The following is a 22,493-nucleotide window of genomic DNA, read 5'->3' as shown; positions in this document are numbered from 1 at the left end:
TTGCTTTTATTTGTTATTATAACATCCCCTTTATTTTTTATTTCCTGATAACGATCTTGATATTTGGCAATCTGGATGACTGGAGTTCGGATAAACGGAGTTCTACTGTATCTACTTTTGACATTAGTGAAAGGATCGGTTTTATCTGGCCAAAATCCAATAGTAAACAATTACAATAGGTAACAATACGAAATTTTATAAAATGACATGATCGAGCAGTATTCCAAATATTAGGTAGTAATGGTAGTCAACAGCAATTGGTGTTTATTGAGTCTCTTGTTGAGCCTCAACCAAACTCATGATGGAACAGAATACATAGTTCTTTTTGTCAATGAAAAAAAAGTTATGTAAAACTTGAAGCCACAAATTAGTAAACATAAGAGATAACCTTTAAAATTTGATGTCATTTAATTCAGAATAAAAATAAAAAGATAACATCAACTTTTAATGATTGCCGTTTTCTTTTACATGTGAAATAATAAAATAGAGATAGTGAATTGCAAATGCATATTAAAATGAGCAAATTTTAACTTCATGTATTACACATTTTATTTTAACTAAATGACTTTTTGACTAAATCTGTCTGTGCAGGAAGTAAACTCATGCGCACAATACTGGGTGAACGAAGAATAAATTAGTTAAATCTTAAATCAGAAAATGGATAGATTCCATCTTAAAAATGCAATGACAGCCTCCGATGTTTACATAGTATTTTAAAATCTGGGTGAAAAATGAGATCAAAATTTAGCATTTGCATACAAGATTTTAACCAATTTGTGTATTACAAGATACAATCTTTTTTCAGTCAAAACCTGATCCGTATATAAATATACATCTTTTAGTTTCAAAATTTACAATAAAGTTCTAAGAATACTACAGTAATCTATACAATTTCCTAGTTGGAATGCCTAAATTTAATCTGATATAGGATTATGACCTGTTTTGAATTTAAACATAGTAAAAGACGTTTTCGTACAATACAAGAACATAATAATTATAAAACTTATGTTCTAATGAAAAATACACTTTATATTATATTATGTTGATTTATATTCGAGTTTGAAAAATCACATAATATAAAAAATAGTTAAAATTTATCACATAACATGTTCAGGAACATGCTTAAATCCAGAACCTTGTCGTGGTGGTGTCGCAAGCCCATGGACTAGAGGTCTGAGGTTCAAACCCCGCTCTGCCTAAACTTGATTCCCATTTTCTAACACAGTTATTAAAGACTAATTAAAAATGCCCCCAAAATTGCATTATCTGGATTAATCATAAGAACGCAACTACATTTTTTTTTCTTTAAATTGGGTTCTCAATTTCTCTTGAATGTACAATTTTTTTTTTTAATGTAAAAATAAATTATGACATGTCTTTTGATCTACCCGACGCCCAATTTAAATATTGAATTACATCTCAGAATGCCCAGACAAATTATTGTTATCTCGCCGGGAAACCATTAGATACAAATAAGCTAAATACCGTTTATTTCAGCAATAAAAATTAGTTTATAAATCATTTAAAATTTACCCTTCCGTTTTTTCATTATTTTATAATTAAGATCTTAGAGATAAGGTACTGTGATTTCTCTGAATTCTGAGATTTAACTATAAACTTATATCAAATGTACTTAGGGAGATATTTTATATGGTTTAAACATTTCATATTCAAAGAGCAACTGCCATTTCATATTAGTATCACACAGGGCATATTTGTTATTTCACCATTGAGACAAAATTTTCAACTGGAGATTCTTATGTTTTGTTTCGTTCTTAAACATTCATGTCTCGCACCATGTGCATATCAAAATGTGTAAATTCCTCAGAGTAATAATTCACTAGAGAAGCCCTTTAGCTCTATTTCATAAAACGAAAGCGTTCAAAAATTTTGATTTGGTTTTTAGTTTAACAACAAACTTGTGATGGACGGTTTCGGTTTGCGCTTGTTATTCACGACCCGAGTACCTACGGCCTATTGTGTTGCTGTAATCAGTAGCTAACTTCGTGGTTAAAATCATAGAATTGTTTTTCTTCGTATGGGCGACTCTATTAGCCAGAGTGGCGTGTTATTACTCTAAGGTAAATTCAAACTATTTGTTCAATGTGTAAAAAGTACATTAAAAAAATAAAATGACAATGCGACACTAGTTATATAATTACATAGCATTAAGGAGGCTTGCGCTTTAAAGAAAACTGAAGAAGAATCGACAAGCAACTTAGCAATTGGAAAGTTTAAATGTTAGTATTGAATGTCCTTGCAGACTCATCATGATCAAAATGGAAAATTAAGAGAAGTTTGTAGTAGAAATAGAAAATATGTAATATTAGATATGCAAAAGTTGACGTACCTGTTATTGTTTTGCTATTATTGTCTTTTGTCCTCTTTTTTTTGACATATTTATTAAATGAAAATTTAGCGTTGTAACTTTTTTTTATTATTTAACACTACCCCCTTTAAACACCTTAATCTAAGATACTTAACAAGGCCACAGCTGATTATCCCCCCAGATCCCCACACAATAGTTAGAGCAGTTAGAAAGAACATACCTATTGCCGTAAAATATGTTGCCCTGTACATAATAAGCAAGGCAAAAAATAAGCAACTCCCACTAAAAAAAAATTATATACTTACAAAGTTAATTACTTTGATGAAGAAATGCGCTGGCCGCATAGAATTAAGAATAGTCCAGAATCCGCATACGCACATCAAACAGAAGGCGACTCAACTACTCATAAATGAGTAGGTTTACGTTTTGACCCATTAGTTTCTTTGTAGACGTCGCTCAGTACACAACTCCTGATTTTAATTCAACTATGCCGTGTTGTGTCCTTTTAAAGTGTAGAAATACTGCTAGGATCTTAAAGAAACAGGATGCAATCACATTTCATGTGTAATTAGCAAATGAATGTGTATATAACAAATGCATTACTTAAAAATTTAATTATTTTTCCATCTGTCAGATTGTCGAAGAAACAAAATGGAAATTTCGTTAGTGTTGCCAGGGTAGTAAATTTTTTACCCTACTTTGTTCATCTAATGAGAGAATTAATGAAAATTGGATCTCGGATTAAACAAAGAGTTGTGTGAATATGTTTTATATAAAATAAATTTTGTTTTATATTTTAAGTTTAAAGTTAATTCATTCAATTACTCTTATTAAATGACCCTTTACTTATCTACTCTGTTGTTTCAATCAATATTTCCGCGTGCACAATAAAATTTTAGAGAAATTAACAGATTGTTTTTTTTTAGCCTTACATTTGTGTTATGATTTTTTTTCCCACTAAGCAACATTACACGCGACCTCACGAATACGTGCGACGAAAGTAGGACATGGTGGGGGAATTATTGGACACAGTCCAATGTATTCAAATATGATTCTACGCTCCTTCTGGACTTTTCTTTATTCTATGGCTGGCCGTATGCACCTTTTTTATTAAAACATCTCTATTTTTGATTTCCTGATATTTGGCAATCTTGCATCCGGATAAACGCAGTTCTACTGTATAATACAGATCACGGAAATAGCGAGATCTCGGATACAATGAGGAAACTAGTTGACATTTTAGTTTGTGGTTTTCTCCATACATTTATTCACTTTTATAACAAGCTTCTTCTCGGACATACCGAACAAAAATATTGTCAACAGTGCCTTGAATTGTAAATATGACTATTAACAAGCGGAAATGTTTAAATTTGCGAAAAAGTGGCAACTATTTGTAAAATAGAACGTGCTGCGAAATATGTTGAAGTGTGTAAAAAGTTTTCTCTATCCTTATCACATTGTGAAAAAATACGAATGTTTATTTATCTGAATTTGAAATTTAGAAAGTGGTTTGTTTGTAAGCATTTATTATAATTTTCAATAATGATAATATGCAATGGCGATTGGATTTTAAAAAACCTTCCTCTGGTATTATGAGTAATGTTTATAACGAGCAAATTCAGTCGGTTCCGTCTTGCTCGTAATAACCAAGTTTGACTGTAGTTTGTTGTTCAGTTTCAACTAAAAAGAAAACTATTCGATTGAAAATATATAAGCAAGTATAAAATATCCTCTTTCCTATCCTAGTGGTGAATAGGGCATTAGATTGAAACACACATCGTAGCATTATATATACTTTGAGCAGGTTAAATAATTGTTAAAATAAAACTATAACTCCATTAAAAAATATTTTATTAATCTATAATTTCCACAAAGGGTTATTCATTCTTTGACATAAGGAAACATTTATAGTCATGAGTAATATTGATATTAAAGTGTCACATTATTAAGCGAGTGTTAGCAAAGCAAACAAGAATTTCCATTATTCATGTTTTTTTCTGTTTCTACAGTCTTATTTTCGTAAAAAAAATTAAGAAAAAAAAAAAACTAGACAACATACAAAATGTAACTACATAGAAAACTTTATAAGTTAGGTATATTTTATAAAACACATTACACAGTATTTATTAACAAGGCCTATCTAACAGTATAAATTTTACTTAGAAAACATTTCGTAGTACGAACTGACTGCGAGATATCAATAACAGTAGTCTCGAGTACTTCAACAATATAAACATGTTTCAGATATTTAATATCTCAACAATCCATAACTTGTAACACTGCATTCTGGAACTCTGAATCAATCTTTTCACTTTATTCCTAAATTATTGGCATAACTACCGGCAAAAAAATTAAACAATTTCATTTTAAAGAAGTTTATAATTTTTTCACAACTAAGTAGATAAACAAGGTCTTTATGGTTTTCACTTTTGATAAAATGAGGTAATTCTGTTAGATAGACAAAAAAATACCAGTCGTCTTGAAAACATTTTTATATGTTGTTTTTTTTAAATTGATTTATTTTACTTTTAAAGAACTTTGTGGCATTACGAACGTTATTCACTTTAAGCACTTGAAGAACTCGGAAGTTGATAAATATAGATTAAGCTGTATCGTGGATACCCAGACGGAAGATATCATGTTGTAGGAAGAATGTGTCTCCCGCGGGCTTCAAGACAAACACTTGGACGTAAGGGTGGGGAGGATCCTCATCACACTAAAATCATATCAGATATAAAAACAGGTGGACAATAATTCATTTTTAGGATTTTGTACGGCTTTTATTATACAAACTAAAGAACACACCTTATGAAGTAAATGTAAATAGATTCATCCGAGGTTTTCTCATAAATAAACTTTTTAATGGGAAACATTATGCACAGTTTAAAAGGAAATTTTAACAAAAGTGTTATGAGACTATTAGTTTAATTCTGGGACAGTTTTATAAACAATCTATCAAACTTTCTCAAGTGCTGCGAACCGTTCATAGTGCTAATTAATGGTTGTGGGTTGTGTTAAGTAATTCTGTAAACTTACTGTCACCGGTAAGTATTTTGATTGAAATTCAAATGCTACTTTTCATGTTTTTTCTAATCAATATTCCAATATCTACAGTATGTAAATATGATAAAATATATAAATATAATATTGCTGGTAGGACAATGGCGTTAGGTATATTTGTTTGTATACCAAATACATTGTGTATAATCTTTGCATAATACAAGGCAATGTAAAAAAAATAATGGTAATTAATATGTAAGAAATTAAAATTAAGCGGAGATTGAAAGAAATGAGAATGTTTTTTTTTATTTTTCATTTTATTATACCTTTTATTATTTTAATAATATCTTTAATTCACATGTGTCGAAACTTCTGTCAGTGTCAAATACCAAAATCAGGTAGTAACTATTTAAGCATTATTCAACTGACTAGATATGCTAAAACGCTATAATTAACCGGAATACCAAATATTAGTTGAAAATGGTAACAAGCTTACCCCTGAATGTTTATAAAACTGGCCCCAGTATTATGTTAACACATGACAAAAATTTGTTTTTTATTACCGTGAGGCCAACAGAAGTGTTAGTTTTCTTATTTTATTAGTGCTTAGTCGGTCACCCCTCCAACAATTAATAATATAACTTCATTGTAAGTGCTGATAGGAATGGAATGTGTTATAAATATTTGTAAAAATTTGCATAATGTACAACTTATTTTGGTAATGTAATATTATTTTCAATAACTACTAAATACTAATCAAAAATATTTCATGTAGTTTGATTCTATGTAAAAGCTATACTAAATGTATGTTAGCAGAAAACATGCAAAATTTGCAGACATGCTAATATAACATACTGTATTCATCGATGGAAAAATCTCTTAAAAATTATTTGAGGGAAAATTAAACTCACTACAGTAAAAATAATATGAATAGATAACGCTTTTATGGATGTGCTGTACAAGTTGTGTTCTTTAGTGATAAACATGCATTATTTTGGTTATCTTCGATGTAAATCAATCACTGCCATACTCATATTAAAAGTATCAATGCACAGAATCCCAATGAAACTAAACACACCTAAATAAAATGACCAAGTATCTATTATTATAATGGATAACTTATATAGCGCCATTTTCGTAAGATAATACCTCAAGGGCGCTTAACAAAGTGATTCTACAAATAAATAAATTTAATTGAAACGTTTAAATTTGTAATTTAATCAAAACAATTTATTTTGTTATCACATGCTACGGATTTATTCAAATAACTTAGAGAACAAGTGGGTTTTAAGTTTTTTCCAAAACATCACTTTACTCTCACAGCCTCGCATCTCTGCTGGAATAGCATTCCATGCCATAGGGTCTGCGAACGCGTTCACTGAATTTAGTGCGCTGTTTGCGTAAACGTATAATAACTTTTTCTCTCGCCGTTTACGTAGCTGATCTGAGCGTAAGACGCCTGTCAGCTAGTTGATCTGGAATGCATAGTTCCCTTAGATATTCCGGAGCAGAGTTGTGCAGTGATTTATACATAAGCCAACAAAGCTTGTATTTATTTATTTTCATTTATTTAACACTTTATATATATAGTGGGCATATTGCCTTAAGGCAATTTCTTCCTACCTACCCAAACCATTCAGTTTGAGAAAATTACAAGTACATGGACATATTGAATCTTACAATTTTATACAAAAATTAAAAACAAAGATTAAGAAAATAAAAATACATAAAAATGGAGAGGGAATGGGAAGGAAAGAAGAAGGATAAAGGAAGAACTTAAATATTTAGATAGTGATATTTCAATCTTGACTTAAATGTAAATATAGAAGGGTGTCTCTAACATTAGTGGGTAGATTATTCCACAGTAGAGCAGCTACTACTGTGGAAGAGAGGGCAAGAAAATTAGGAAAATTATTTCACCCTCTGTGGAAAACAAAGCCAGTGTAATTCCCGAAGTAGTGGAGTGATATGACTGAGCTTAGAGATTCCGAAAATAAGTCTCGCTGCAGCATTTAATACAGACTGTAAGCGAGTCATTTTGCTCATTGGTAGACCTGCATAGATACCATTACAATAATCAACTCTAGACACTACAAACGCATTTATTGATTGACGGGCGGCATCAACCTCCAAATTTTTGCGTATGCATTTAATTTGTCTCAGCTGATAGAAACATGAACTTATCGTTCTACTAATTTGAGTGTCAAGAGAAAGATCAGAATTAAGTAAGACTCCCAGTAGCTTGTGGGTAAAGCGGTACTCCTTACATCGGGTAGGCCGTATCCTGAATCAAATTCTGTCGGTTGGCTGAAGCCACCCATAGTTGTTACGTTTCTGATGTGTTTAGTATTAATCTGTTTTCAGCCATCCAGTTTCCTATTTTATCAATTCATCCATCAATTAAATTAACAAGCACATTTCTCTCGCCTGGTTTGCAATAAAAATAAATCTGTGTATCATCTGCATAACAGTGAGACCACAATCCAAATTCTTTGATAATGTTCTCTATATCTGGTGGTGAGTGGTCCGAGTACTGACCCTTGAGGCACTTCAGTAGGCACCAGAAAGTTGGGTGAGCTTTTACCCTGGAACACAACTGCATATTCTCTTTCATTAAGATGTGAACTGAACCACATATGTGCCTGATCACGGATACCATAAGTTTTCTCCAGACGTTCAAACAAAATATTAAGGTCTACAGTATCAAATGCAGCACTCATGTTCAGAAGAGCCACCAATAACACAACACCAGATTACCAGAGTCTACCGCCGTTATAATGTCAGACAGTACTCTTATCACTCCCGTCTCCGTGGAATGAAAATGTCAGTAAGCCGATTGCCTTACCGAAAATAAAGAATTCTGCTAGATATAATTAATGAGCCTATGAAAAACTATTTTTATAGTATTTTTGATATGGGGCGAAAACTGGATAGATCTTCCACATCTAGCTGTGATTTTTTTAAAAGTGGAGTTACATTAGCTTTCTTTATGGCTCTTGGAACAATGCTGTGCTCCATGGATGTATTAAATAAGTCTGTTAAAAATGAAGCTAATATATTAATGCATATTTTCAAAAGCCATGTTGGCATCGGATCTAATATACATACATTGTTTGTTAGGTAATGCCGCAACAATCCTTTTAACCTCATTTATAGATGTTGGTTCAACTTTACAGAAATTTTGAGAGGCGTTAGCTGAAATTATTGGTTTTTTCACTGAACTTCATGCCAGTCTGATTTTTTCGACTTTATTTGTAAAAAAAGTTGGCAAAATCAGTAGCAGTAGCGCCTGTGTTAGATGTCGTCTCTGCTGTACAGTCACCACAAACAGATTGAAGGCTACACCAGAGTTGTTTTGGAGACTTTTTCTGTTCAGTGATTTTTGTACACCAGAAACTAGATTTTATTTATTTTATAAATGTCCTATATATATACAGGGGTCGGCACTCTAAGTGTTACAAATTTAAAATTCTGTAATTTTGTCCATTTTGATTTATTTCATTTAAAAACTTCAGTATATTTTAAAAACGTAATAAAATTTTATAAAAAAAAATGTTATTGTTCGATGTAGCCACCTTTAGTGCGGATAAAAGCATCGAGTCTGTCCAAGAAGGCTTCACACACTGTACGAACGTGAGCTGGTGGTATTTTGTCCCATTCTCGGCGAAGAGCAATTTTTAAACTCTTGTGATTAAAGGGAAGTCCAATGGTTTCTACCAATTTTTTTACGTGCCTAAGGTAACAACGCATCATTTAAAACCTTTTCACGGTAGATTTACCTTTACGCCCTATTCAATGAAAACGAGTGGTGAGCGTCCTGTGGCAGTTACCGCGGCCCAAACCATCACTGATGCAGGTGCTTGCTTTCGCAGAGCAATTCACTGGTCTAATTTGTCTTTTAATTTGCACTGTAACCATACACGATCGTTTTGTTTGTTTACATGTTGCTGAACTGTAAAAATTTTTTCATCAGAAAAGACCAAATTTTCTAGCTCGCCACCAACGTGCAAGTGTTTTAACACCTTTGCTCTTACTAGGCGAACTGCCTTTTGTGCAGGCATTAAATCTTGCACTTTTTGTATTTTGTAGGGCTTCAATCGTAGCTAATTTTTTAATATGCGCCCTATGCTACGAGCAGACACATTGAAATTTTTCGCTAATTGAACTGCGCTTTGTCGTGGATTACGTTGAATTCTAGCCTTCACCTTTCGAACCATGTCTGTCGATGTTGCTGTTTTTGGATGTCCACCTCCATGGCCTTTTTTTATGCTACCAGTATGGTTGTAACGTGAAATGGTCCGATACACAAACATTTTGTTCACATGTAAGTGTCGTAGCTCATTAATAATGGCTGGTTGCGATTTTCCAGCCAAATACAGAGCAATAACGCTGTTGAGTTTGAATTCCTTTTCGATAACTTTTTTTAACTATGACGTAAAACAATATGCTTCGGAAGAATTATTGACTATAGGTTATATTTAACAGACTGACACGTGTCAAAACATAAGCATACTGTCATTAGTCGTTTGGTTGCTACAGCAGCATGAAGTTGCAGAAGGCTAAAAAGCGGAGCACGGGCAGTCAAACCAACTAAATGTGCTCCCGCAGGAAATCAGGATCCCACCCAATTTCCTTTTCAGTACCGGCGGGCAGACCCCGGTCATCATTCTGGCCCTTTCTTAAACATTCACATTCTATCACTTCTTCACAATATCTTAAATAATCCCACTTCGCCCGTTTATCTGAGAGAGCTCTTCCAACCTCTATCACAACACGGACTATCTCTTTGGTCAAGTGACGAGAGTACCCTTTTAATACCCTTTCATCGCTCTAAATTTTCTTGTCTCCTCTTTCACAGTAGTAGCTGCTCGATTGTGGAAAAATCTACCCACTAATGTTAGAGACGCCCCCTTCTTTATTTAAATTTAAGTCAAGATTGAAATGTCACTATCTAAATATTTAAGTTGTTCCATTATCCTTCTTCTTTTCTTCCCATCCCCTCTCCTCTCTTCATAGTATAGTGTAATTTTTTTTATGTATTTTTATTTTCTTAATCTTTGTTTTTAATTTTTTTCTAAAATTGTAAGATTCAATATGTCCATGTACGTACTGTCCATGTAATTTTCACAAACTGAATGGTTTGGGTATGTAGGAAGAAATTGCCTTAAGGCAATATGCCCGCCCTTATATGTATATAAACTGTATATGTATACAAAGTGTTAAAATAAAATAATAAATAAATGTTTGCCCCAGGGTTTCAGCAGTTCCCCTCAGATTTTTGGAGCAATAACTAATTGGATCACAGAGATCCTTCTAAGAAAGGGCATTCGATTTAATGTTTATATAGACGATTCAAATAAATAAATCTTCAAAAATATATGTTTATCAAAATGTGATTTTTTTCAAGCCTGGATGTTCCGTGGTGTAATTTACTACTGTAATTGGCCCGCCTGGCCTGCTGTGGTGCAAAAAAAAAATATGTTTAAAACTATATACAACAAAAATTATTAAAATGTGCAATTCAAAAAAATAATAAAATTGCACGACTTATCTGTAGATTAACAAAATATATCGACCTGTTTATACACGGTTTTTCAGGGTCATACCGCAAAACTTCAGTGGAACATTTTTTTATGATATACTTTTGAAAATACCCTCATGAATTTTTTGGAAAATCCCTTTTTCTTTTTATTTGATATTGAAAATGTATTTGACCAATGCGGTGATACGCACCGCACGCGGACTATGGAAGTGGCTGGGTAGGGGAGGGGTAGGGGTCTGTAGAAGGGATGCTAGTTAGAAATATTAAGGGTTGTCTCAATTTTCAAATTATTATAATCAATTTCTTTCATAATAAAAAGTTATTGAAAAAATTAAGGATTTTTTTTATGTTTACCATGAGGGGTGTCCCTCAGAAGTTTCACGGTCTGGCCCTGTAACATATTATTATTATCGATTGAGAGCCTAGGAAGCATTATTTTAAAATTAAAAAAAAAAAAAAGAGTCTTGGGCAAATTATCAACATTCAGTTTCACTTCAGTACTATTCAGGGTTATACACATTTTTAGATTAACCAATTTGTTTACAGAAAACAGTAGAAATTGAATGCAAGTACAGTGGAAGAGAAAATTGGATATAAAAAATGATTTCTTACGCAAGGTAAAAATTAGAGTATTTAATTGTTTGATGAAGTTTCTCAAAAACGTTTGAAAAAACTAATAAAATTGATTTTGATAAAAATGAACTACTTTGAACGACGTCACTAGTTCCCTAGTCACCGGCGCAGTAATTTCAAAATCACATTTCTAAAAAATCATAGAGCTGGGGTGCTATTCTGAACCGCTCGAGAGCGGAAGTAGAAAACCGTTTTTCTCATGTACTTAGTATGTAAACACGCGAGAGCAGTTTTTAAACTTTTTTAACTTTGTAAATAAAATTGAAGATAAACGTTAACTTCCCATTTTAATCGGGGTCCTGATACGGAAAAATATGTTTTTTTAAATTTTTGGTTCAGTTTGATAGTCTATTAACAAAAAAAATAATACAAAATAAACCACTGAACCTCCTCATTAGGACAAACAGAGAAAGTATAGTTATCACTATACTTTCTCTGTTCAGCCGCTGATGAACTACATACTTTTTAAAACCAGCAAAAAGTCACCTAATAAGAAGCCGTAGAGCAAAAATAATCACTATATTACTTAATGGTGTCACTTTTCTATCTTTAGAAATGATATAAATTAGGTAGGATGATATAGATAGGATTCAAATACAAGTAATTACACATTTGATAACCAGAAAAACATTAAAAGCCCTCGGGAGTATCAAAGGATAAATTTCTCAATAATATTTGTTAAATACTTTGGCCAAGTGGTCAAATTTTGAGACAGTAAAGAGTAAAGCAGTGATGGACTTACGTCGACGTTATAAAATATTAAAGTGACCAAACGCGCTAAATGAGAAATGTTACAATGTCATAAGGGAAATTGAGTGATTTTATTAAGAGAAAAATGTTTCCAAGAGCCACAACAAGAAAGCAAGCAGAAGTGAATAAATACACTGCTGTCTTACAGGTCCCGAGATGTATGGAGCGGCAAACTCTGCACGAGGAAGGGCTACACCGTGTCATGGAGAGCTAGTCTGAATACATCGTGTTGCACGTAGAAAGAATTCCCTATTGGTTTCAGCACAAATGTTTGAACGTAGGCATGGGGCTGATCCTCATCTGTCTAATACCAACACAATTTCACCATTTTGACATGTAAACTGTCCCAATACAGAATAAGATGTGTAATATGCTAAGTGTAGTGTAAAGATTTACCTGCAATCGGCCGAGGACATTGATTAGCACCCCCCCGTCGAACATTGGTTGGGAATCTACGGCGGTTATTATTCTAGAGATCTTTTGAAAACTTAAATTCTGAAAAACAGATCATAGTTTAAATGCCAATTTTTAGAAACCAAATAAAGGTCATCTGATAAAACAACGTCGGTTGGAACTTACAGTTAGCTTTTCCATAATTTTCTCTGATCCTTGTATTTGTAGTCCTTCAAACGACATAAATGATGTGTCAACCTGAAAAAAATATATCGTTACAACAAAATAAGATTAGGTTTTTTATGATAAACAAATTTGAATGATGCATACATTGTACATATTGGCAAGTGAAGGTCTTGTTGCGGGGTCATCAAAAAGGAGATAATATTGCTGTACAAATCCTCTTCCGATATCTAAGTAAGCAGGATTAAGGGCCATTTTTTATTATTACAAAATAATGTATATTGTACAAAAACAACTCGGATTTTCAGCACCAAAAACACATGCCCCATGCGACAACGCCGACGTCCATAAATGTTAAGCATAAACTAAAAGGCGCAAAAAAGAAGCTAAAAAACAAAGATTTTGTATACTGTGTAGAAGTAAGATCTTTCCGAATTCCATAGACATGACATAACTTTGTTCCAAAACATAAAAATGTCAAAAGGCCATTAAAGTTTTTAAATTTCATTTTTATAGTAAAGGACAATTTATAAAGCAGCGTTTCAGTAATACAAAACCTCAAAAGTTCTTCATAATAAATATTTTGTACCATACTTAATTTGATAAAACTGTTAAAAGTGTTAAAAGTGTTTGGAATTTCTTCTTTTTTCCACATCCGCTCCTAAGTGGAGCATGTGGACATCACCAGTTACCTCCAAGAGACCATATCATCAGCCAGCACTTTTGCCTCATCCCACATCAACCCAGTGCCCCTTAGTTCCACCGAATAAAGTCGAAAGATCGTCATCGACGGCCTTCTAGGACGGCAAGAGCCTGCAGGTTTAAAAAAGAGGCAACATGGGTTTAGTTTCTCCTAATGCATACGCAGCATGTGCCCAAGCCAGGTCCACCTCCGCATTCTCAATACGCTCGTAATAAGAGGCTGCCGCGTCCGTTCTTGGACTTCAATGTTAGTTATAAAATCAAACCACCTTATACCTAATATTCTTCTCAGCACCTACTCTCAAAAACTCAGAAGTTTGGTGTTCTGAGCTTTGGTAAGGTGCCAAGATTCACACCCATATACTGGCATTATACAAGAGTTGAGTAATCTGCATTTCGTTTTGAGCGAGTATAAACTAGAGTTCCAGACAACACGCATCATTTTAAAAGTTGCTCCAGCAATTCCTACACGGGTTGCGAGCTCTTTGTGCATACTTCCATCCTCAGTTATGTGAACTCCCAAGTATTTAAAGTTGTCAACATTCTCGATCCTCTGTCCATTATTATACAGAGGCTAATCAGGGTCAGGACTGGATTTGTTGCACAAGATCTGAGTCTTTTTGGTATTAATGTTAAGACCCAGACAAGCAGGGTTTTCCTGCAGTTTGTAAACAATTTCATGAAAATCACCACCTCGGGACTTATTCCATCTTTGCCCGGCGCATTCCCATTCTTCCGGCATTTCGCCGCCTTGATTATTTCACCAGAGGTTGGAGAATGGTCAAGGATATTGACTGCTCTAGGGATATTTATTTTATCAGTTTATGCCGAAATATCGAATAGGAGGTGGGCGATTAAGGACCCCGCAGAAATGATTCTTCGAGATGTCGCACACTCGCTCCATATCAGACTCAACCACCCCGCTGGGACTGCGAACAGGATCCGGGGACAGTGTTGTCTTGCCACATATTTGGAGAGGGATTTTAAATAGTGTTTAGGAGTCATTTCTGTGAGATGCCTCTTGGTAAACTCACTCAGTTTACCCTGAAGATGGCTCCTGCAATGGTAGCCGAAACGTCGGAACAAATCCTACATACATGGTATCACCCAAAAAAGAAACATATTGATAACAGTGACCGTGAAAACCTTCACACCTATGTAATTTATGTATTACTACTATCATAATACCATTCACCCATAAGGGTAGACATAGCAGAGGTTAAAAAGCCACTTGTATTTATTCTGACCAGCGTCGTAGCTGAGTATGAGCCCCCCGGAAATATTTAAATTTTGCGCCCCTTAAGACTTATTTACTAGGTGGAGAAAAATAAAAGAAGGCCGTGTGTCTGCAAAGTGCACCCCGGGAGGGTTGAGCCCCTGACAGCCGCCCGCCTGGCCAGTCCCTAGCTACATCGCTAATTCTGACATACATTCTTAGCTTCTTCATTTATATATTTTGTCATACATCCTCTTTGAATCGAGTAATTTGTTATTTTTAAGATATTAAAAATACAATTATCATAGCTTTTATAATGAAGACTTTTTGGCGTAGGTACCTTTCTATCAATTTAATCGGATTTGCAATTGCATCTCTCTGGCACCACTTTCTCTGATACCGGCTTACACGTCAACGTCAATCGCATTGCTTATTTATAGGGGAAAATAAAAATTAGTTTCGGAAATTCTGACACAGCCAGTTAAAATGACCAAACTTATATCGTACTTCTTTCTTATATCTTTATTAAAAATAACCCTAAGTACGGCCAGTGGTGATACGTTAGTTTTACTTGATAATTTAGCAATCAAGGAAACTCATAGCATTTTTTTCAAGTCTTTACAAGGCACGTATTGAAATTATTTATTCTACTTGCCGTTTAGGGTACCGTGTTAATTGGTAGTTAAATTTATTTCATTTTACAGATCGCGGCTACCCGCTAACATTTAAGTTAGCGGATGATGGAAATTTAGTTTTATCAAAGTATGGCGAATACCTTTACAAGAATCTTATTATTTTCGCTCCTTCGGTTCTCGAATTCGGAGGTTCCGTGAGTATTGAAGGTATAACACAATTCATCGATGATGGAGGGAACGTTTTGGTGGCTGGAAGCTCTAATGCCGGTGATGTTCTCAGAGAGCTCGCGTCGGAGTGCGGATTTGAGGTTAGTTTAATATTTCATAACCTTGCCTTCGCAAAAGACGTATGATTGCGGATCAGTTATTAAAAAAAATCGTAATCGAATTGATTGTGCCGATTTGCTGACTGAAATAAATTTCGATATTCCCCTTTGTCGCACTAGACATACTACGTTACTGAGCAACGACTAATGCAACACCAGAGCAGCTCAGAATTCTCTACTGGGAAAAGCAATTTTACAAAATTGGAGAAGATGTATGGTCTTGACTTTTTTAACGACTCAGCTCTCCGCTATAAACGGAAGCTGAGTCTCATTGACAATGATAATATTTAAAAATAATAATAATAAAGTTAAAAACATAGACATATAATACTAAATCTACTAAACATATAAAAACAAACGCCACATTTTACACATATCACTCCATAAGCCACACTCCATAGTCCTGTTCATAAATTGTATTATATTGTGGTGCCACACTCCATAGTCCTGTTCAGAAATTGCATTATAGTGTGATTAGTGCTGTGTTAGGTTTATGTTTTTTTTTTTGTAATAATATCATTGTATTACACCAACATAGCACTGTGTGCACAGCAATAAATGTAAATAAATAAATTTAAAAAAAATAATGTGTAATGAAAATTTTCCTTTCCTTTGGTGCAATATATTTGAGGTCTGTGTTTACTTTATTCTAGGTAGATGAAGAAGGGGCGGCTGTAATTGACCATTTAAATTATGATGTGTCGGATGATGGACAGCACACTAAGATCGTAGCATCCTCCCAGAACCTTATGGATGCACCCGTCATTGTGGGCAGCAAGGATGGCTTGGCTCCCCTGCTGTACAAGGGAACTGGGCTTATAGCGGACAAGGACAATCCTCTCGTCCTTCCCCTCCTAACTGCCGACAGTTCTGCCTACAGCTACAATCCGGAGAACCCGATCAAGGAATATCCCCACGCTGTTGGGAAGAACACTCTACTCATGGCTGCGTTGCAAGCGAGAAATAATGCCAGAGTTGTATTTAGTGGTTCTCTTTACTTTTTCTCTGATGAGGCTTTCACATCAGCAGTCCAGAAAGTCCAGGTAATTCCTCTTTCCATTGTAAAATAAATACTTGATATCATATTTTTTAAAACATCGCTGTAAAACTAAAAACATGCGCTAATTGAAAAAAAAACAATTATAATGAAAGAAAATAGTAATGCTACTTAATTATATTAATGTTTTACTCCCAAAATCATCTTCCGTCATGTTCTTCATCACGGTAATTTGATTTCATCGAAATGAAAAATGAAAGAAATCCCATTAATGATTTTTAGGGAGACAAGATATCAGCTCCTTTGTCAGGAAATAATGAATTGGCCACAGCAATAACAAAATGGGGATTTGGTGAAAATGGTCAGTTGAGAGTCAAGTCTGTTCGTCACCACAAGGAGAAAGAAACTCAACCACCAGCTGCCTACACTATTATGGAAAATGTTGTAAGTATTTCTCAAACTAGTTGCTGGTACCGTGGTAACTTTTAAACGAAAGTGGATACTTAGTATTATTAATATTAAAATTATTAACTTTGTGGTCAAACATTTTATTAAATCGTAGTAAATAATTATATATAATCAACTTTTTTTTTTAACTATTGCTCCCATAAACATTAAAAAAATATATAATCAGTGCATGTTAGTAATAGCTACTAAAACTATTCTATAAAAGTATCCTATCAGTTGGTTTTATATTTTTGTGTAACTACTATGGTGAAGGTGTGTAGTGGGTTGCGTATGTAAGTGTAATTTGTCTCCTGGTAAAGAGATGGGCACGTTTTGAAACTAATAGACATTGAAAAGGTTATGTGTTTATTTACAATTATTTTCTCATATTTAATAATTATCATTCAGTTGAGAAAAGGATAGAAACATGGGAATGTATCTACCTTTAATATGATGATGATGCGCTATGTTTTTCTGTGATGGCCACTGTTGAATGATAAAACTATTGCACAATAGATTATTGTTAATTTTCAATTTTTATTACAATTTCAATTATGTAAATTAAAAAATATTCTTGTAAAATAATATTAATTTAAAGGTAGGCACTATGAGAATGGATCAAGGAAAGGATATGAATGAAAATAATTTTGTCTATAAACAAAATTTAAAAAGGTAATCGGCCAGAAATTTTACCGAAAAATGCTTTTTTGTAGTAAACAGTAACCACAAGTCAGAACTATAGTGATATTTTTTTGGTATTAGCATAAATTTTAAAGAAGAGTCACATGTTTTGTGGCATTTCAAACTTCTTTTGTTTATATCTGATTTTTAAATGTAGTTAAAAGATTGTTTCTTTGACTTTCATGATGATATGCTATTTCAAAGCAAATTCCCTAAAAACACTTTGGTCAATTCATGAATCAAATGCAAGACCTAATATGTAATTGCTCGTAATCATATATTTATTTCTTATGTTAGCTTGTATTACAATTAGTATATACGAGGTGTGTTCAGAAAATAATGGGAATTTTTTAATTTCGCAGGTTAGGAGATTGTTAATTTTTTAAAATTATGTTGGTATACATGCCTCTGAAGTATGCTAAAATTTTCAGCTGTATTCATTGTTTACTTTGTCTGCGGCAGCCGCTAAGGTTAGACATGTTCGGCGTGCTCGACGATTTTCGTCTTGGCGATAGAGAATGCCTCCACTGGGATGATTTAGCCTTAAGCTAGGGTTTCCTAGGACAGCGGTGCCCGTATCTTAACGGCCGTAGTGAACGGTGATGCGGTGGACAGCCGTCCTAACAGTGACTAGAGAGTGGTTTCCTGGGAAAACGGTTTTCATAACATTTATTTACACCGTTTCCCTAGGAAACCACTCTCTAGTCACCGTTACGACGGCTGTCCACCGCATCACCGTTCACTACGGCCGTTAAGATACGGGCACCGCTGTCCTAGGAAACCCTAGCTTTAGTTTCGATGTCATATCCGTAAACCCATGTTTCGTCACCTGTTATAACACGTTTCAGTAATTCTGCATCGTCGTTGACTTTATTTAGTGACACCTGAGCAACTTCCATTCGCCGCTGTTTTTGTTCAAAATTCAAAAAATTTTAAACAGATTTAGTTGCCACGCGTTTCATACCCAAAACATTGGAAAAATTTCATGCCATGAGCCAATCGATATGCCAACATCATCAGCGACTTCCCTGATTGTGATTCGGCGATCGTTCATAGCTATTTCAGTAACTTTTTCCACGTTTTCATCGGTTGTTGATGTGCTGGGGCGTCCGGGTCGTTCGTCGTCTTCAAGGCCATCTTGGAAACGCTTATACCACTCGTAAACTCTTGTTTTACTCATAGCAGACTCACCATAGGCCTTTGTTACCATTTCACACACTTTGTTACACTTTTTTTTATTTTCTACACAAAATTTGATACAAATTCTTTGATCCATTTTTTTTAACAAACGAAAATCGCCGAGCTCATAAAAAAATGTCTAACCTTAGCGGCATCCACAGACAAAGTAAACAATGAATACAGCTGAAAATTTTAGTATATTTCAGGGGCATGTATGCCAACATAATAAAAATTGACAATCAGACTCTCCAAACCAGCGAAATTTAAAAGATCTTGTTATTTTATAAACACACCTCGTAAACTAATATTCACACTTACTTTAATTACATATCTATTAACATCATATTGCAATAAACATAACATTTACTTTTAAATTTATTCAAACTCTTTTTATTCTTCACACATTCAAGCATCTCCTTGTTCATTTTTAACCTTTATGCATAATTCAGTTTTGGGATTCTGTTTTTTTTTTTAGATGGCAGCCTTATTCTATCCTTTTTTCTAGTAATATACTTATGAATATTTTTATTTAACACTATCTTATTGATGAAATATTTGGGCATTCAATTGTTGAAAATTGGTATCTAATTGAGTTTTTCTCACATTTTTTCTATTATATCTACCTTTCCTTAGCGCTATTCTCGTGCCTCTATTCTGAAGTTTTTATAATTTATTTAAATTTCTGTCATTGGCTAAAAATAATACAGTAGATCATAAAAATAATATATGTGGAATAATTATAGTTATATATGCGGTTCTACAATATTTCTATCTAATTTATTCCTTAATCTACCGAGAAAGAATATTATTTTAGAAATTAAAAAAAAAAAAAAAATACTATTCATATTATTTAAGCTGACTGATAAAATGTCCACATTTTAAGAAAATGGTGAACAAATAAAATTCACTTAGAAGATTCATAATTGTTGTTCTTTTTTTAGTATACTGTTTTTTACATTGTACTGTGTGGAGCATATTCCCGTGTAAAAAGAGTTTCCACTGTATTCATTTTGAAACAAAGCGTAAAATACAATTTTTAACTTGTGTCAGTATTTTATTGTATATGACTAAATATTACAATACATATCAATACCCAAACTCTATGTTTAACTGCACGTGCACTAGAATTTAATGTATGTATGTTCATTATTCTCCTTATGAGGAGCACATTTTAGTCTTGTTTATCATTTTAGGTTTATTCTATTGAAATTGAAAAGTTAGTAAATGGAAATTGGCAGCCATATGATGCAACTGATGTACAGTTGGAGTTTGTTCGGATTGATCCATTTGTTAGAATAACGCTCAACAGGAAACCCAGTGGAATCTACGAAGCAAGGTTCAAAATCCCAGATGTTTATGGGGTCTATCAATTCAAAGTTGATTATGATAGGGTTGGCTACACACATCTCTTCAGTACAACTCAGGTAATAAATATAAATTATTTTCTGTACATTTCCAATTCATATAGAATGTTTTAAATTAATTGTAGTATTTTTACACCTATGGATTGCAAAGACGGGGCATAGTCTAAGCTTAACGGAGTTAAACAAAGAATACCTTCTTTAAATATTAAAATGTAAGCCTCGTGGTGTAATGGGCACCTCGTTTGTCTACCATGCAAGAGGTCTTGGGTTCAATTCCCGACATGGTTGATATGAAATATTTATTTAAAATGGTGTTTTCACACCAGAATATTTCATAGTTTCTATACTGGTACCTGAAGCGTAAGACTGATCATCTTACGTCGTAAAAAATGATCAAGATACGCTGTGATTGGTGTATCAATGCAGTGCCCTATGCACTTTAGGTGCGGAAATGAAATAATGATGATGAAATTTTAAAATTGTGGCCAATATTATGTTTGCTTGAACTTGCTATTTTATTTTATTTTTTTACACATTATGTCGTAATTTTATTTTATTTTTCTTAAAGTGTGATCAAAAGTTTAAAAAAAAAAATTGTATTATTTTTATTATTGAGTTTTAACCACTTAATTTTATTTTTTTTTAAATGAATTTTTTTTTTTCAACCCATCGATCATTTAATCAAGTGTCTAAAAAAATATTACTTCATCAGAACTTTACTGTAGTCATTTTATTAAAATAATAGTTAACAAAGTGATTTTTATTTACTGTAAAGTTATCACCATATTGGCAATTGGTGAAACAGAATTTCAAATAAAATGATCGCCACATTTTCCACAAGCTGTCTGTCTCACTAACATACATCTTTAGTGTACAATTTAATTGCATTTGTGTACAAGATGCTCGAAGATAATGTTCTACCCATTAAATTTAGCACTCTACATGAATAAAATAAAGAAAGATTTTAAATACTTGTAACTTATTTCAGGTGTCAGTCCGTCCTCTGGAACATACAGAATACGAGAGATTCATTCCTAGTGCTTATCCTTATTATGTCAGTTCATTCTCTATGATGGTTGGAGTATTCATTTTTGCTTTCGTATTCCTTCATTTCAAGGAAGAGCCTACAAAATCAAAGAGTGAATAGTTCAAATACTAAATTAGCTTTCCTATTAAGAATATTTTATATGTAATGTCTTTCCAACAGAAAGTATAATGAAAAAACAACAATCTGGTCATGCATTTTTTAAATACACCATCTATATCTAATTAAATCATATTATATTGCTGCACTAAACTAGCTGGTAATAGTTATAATAGGTATATAGTATGTAAGAACATCTCGTACAGTGTAAAACATTACGATTTATCGTACTATTATGCTTTGTTTACTCTATTTTACACAATGTAATAATTGTTTTTCATTATTGTTTTTTGTTGGAAAAACTAATTCCAGATTGTCACAATAGAATAATTATGTGATATTGATTAAAAAAATATGTGTTAATGCTGTGTTTTATTTGTATACTGATAGAAATATTCCAAATAATCTTCACCTTGCATACGATACTGACACCTTTTGGATTTCTTTTTTAATACATGTTTTAAGTATTTAAATACTTTATACAAACATAAGAATCATATTTTTGCACAATAAGGGAGACCGCAGACCCATTTAATCTTAGGGAGACCGAAGAGTCACCAAACTCGCTCAGTAAAAGAAGCTATTAAGTTTTACAAACTTGTATATAGCAATTGCTGTGACACGGTACAAATTAATCGGGTTATGGTCCCGTGGCCAGTGTCACGCACTCACGGAGCTCTAAGGTTCGAACTGTACCCCAACATAATTCCTAATTTCTAATAGTGAGTTATTTACAAATTGTTGAAAATGGCTCCAAAATTGAAATATTTGGGTAAATCATAAGAATTCAAATACATATTTTTCTTGCAATGTTTTGAGTTTGTTCAAATGTTTGTAGACAAAAGCAACTGGTCCAAGAAGAAGTTTAAAAATTGGAAAATTGTTTTCAGGCGTTGCCTAGTATGTGAAATAATTCGATCAGATAAATCTCTTTACAATAAAGGTTTCAGCTCTTTAACTTCGGTAAAATCA

At 33.3% G+C, this 22,493-nt stretch overlaps 2 protein-coding genes across 3 annotated transcripts; one reads left to right on the top strand and one right to left on the bottom strand.

Annotated features, from left to right (window-relative positions):
- Positions 1–4,163: 4,163 nt before the first annotated feature.
- Positions 4,164–13,202, bottom strand: Ntf-2 (nuclear transport factor-2). 2 transcript variants are annotated; one of them, XM_088232017.1, is made up of 5 exons: positions 12,978–13,202; positions 12,834–12,905; positions 12,651–12,749; positions 12,401–12,558; positions 4,164–5,045 (listed from the first exon to the last, which is right to left on the bottom strand). In XM_088232017.1, the coding sequence occupies exons 1-4, from the start codon at positions 13,083–13,085 to the stop codon at positions 12,445–12,447; spliced, it is 393 nt and encodes a 130-aa protein (XP_088088143.1). In that variant the 5' UTR covers positions 13,086–13,202; the 3' UTR covers positions 4,164–5,045; positions 12,401–12,444. The 2 variants fall into 2 exon arrangements, with proteins under 2 accessions (XP_088088143.1, XP_088088142.1); XM_088232016.1 differs by lacking the exon at positions 12,401–12,558 and having other exon boundaries at positions 12,978–13,200.
- A 1,941-nt stretch (positions 13,203–15,143) lies between these two features.
- On the top strand, positions 15,144–21,884 carry Ost48 (dolichyl-diphosphooligosaccharide--protein glycosyltransferase non-catalytic subunit Ost48). The gene is made up of 6 exons (XM_088232015.1): positions 15,144–15,373; positions 15,453–15,691; positions 16,363–16,752; positions 16,989–17,150; positions 20,207–20,437; positions 21,366–21,884. The coding sequence occupies exons 1-6, from the start codon at positions 15,235–15,237 to the stop codon at positions 21,522–21,524; spliced, it is 1,320 nt and encodes a 439-aa protein (XP_088088141.1). The 5' UTR covers positions 15,144–15,234; the 3' UTR covers positions 21,525–21,884.
- The last annotated feature ends 609 nt before the right edge of the window (positions 21,885–22,493 follow it).

This window comes from Micrasema longulum, unplaced genomic scaffold, assembly GCF_059751315.1.
Source record: "Micrasema longulum isolate JH-2025_06_02 unplaced genomic scaffold, ASM5975131v1 h1tg000937l, whole genome shotgun sequence".
NCBI lineage: Eukaryota > Metazoa > Arthropoda > Insecta > Trichoptera > Brachycentridae > Micrasema > Micrasema longulum.
Note: the sequence above shows the minus strand (reverse complement) of the source record. Positions and strands in the feature narration are given on the sequence as shown.

Coding starts and splice junctions, on each gene's coding strand:
- Ntf-2 (XM_088232017.1), bottom strand. CDS start 13,085: ATGGCCCTTAATCCTGCTTACTTAGATATCGGAAGAGGATTTGTACAG. Junction 12,906..12,977: donor CACTTGCCAATATGTACAAT/GTATGCATCATT, acceptor TATTTTTTTCAG/GTTGACACATCATTTATGTC. Junction 12,559..12,650: donor ATGTCCTCGGCCGATTGCAG/GTAAATCTTTAC, acceptor TGTTGGTATTAG/ACAGATGAGGATCAGCCCCA.
- Ost48 (XM_088232015.1), top strand. CDS start 15,235: ATGACCAAACTTATATCGTACTTCTTTCTTATATCTTTATTAAAAATA. Junction 15,374..15,452: donor TTTTTTCAAGTCTTTACAAG/GCACGTATTGAA, acceptor TTCATTTTACAG/ATCGCGGCTACCCGCTAACA. Junction 15,692..16,362: donor CGTCGGAGTGCGGATTTGAG/GTTAGTTTAATA, acceptor ACTTTATTCTAG/GTAGATGAAGAAGGGGCGGC.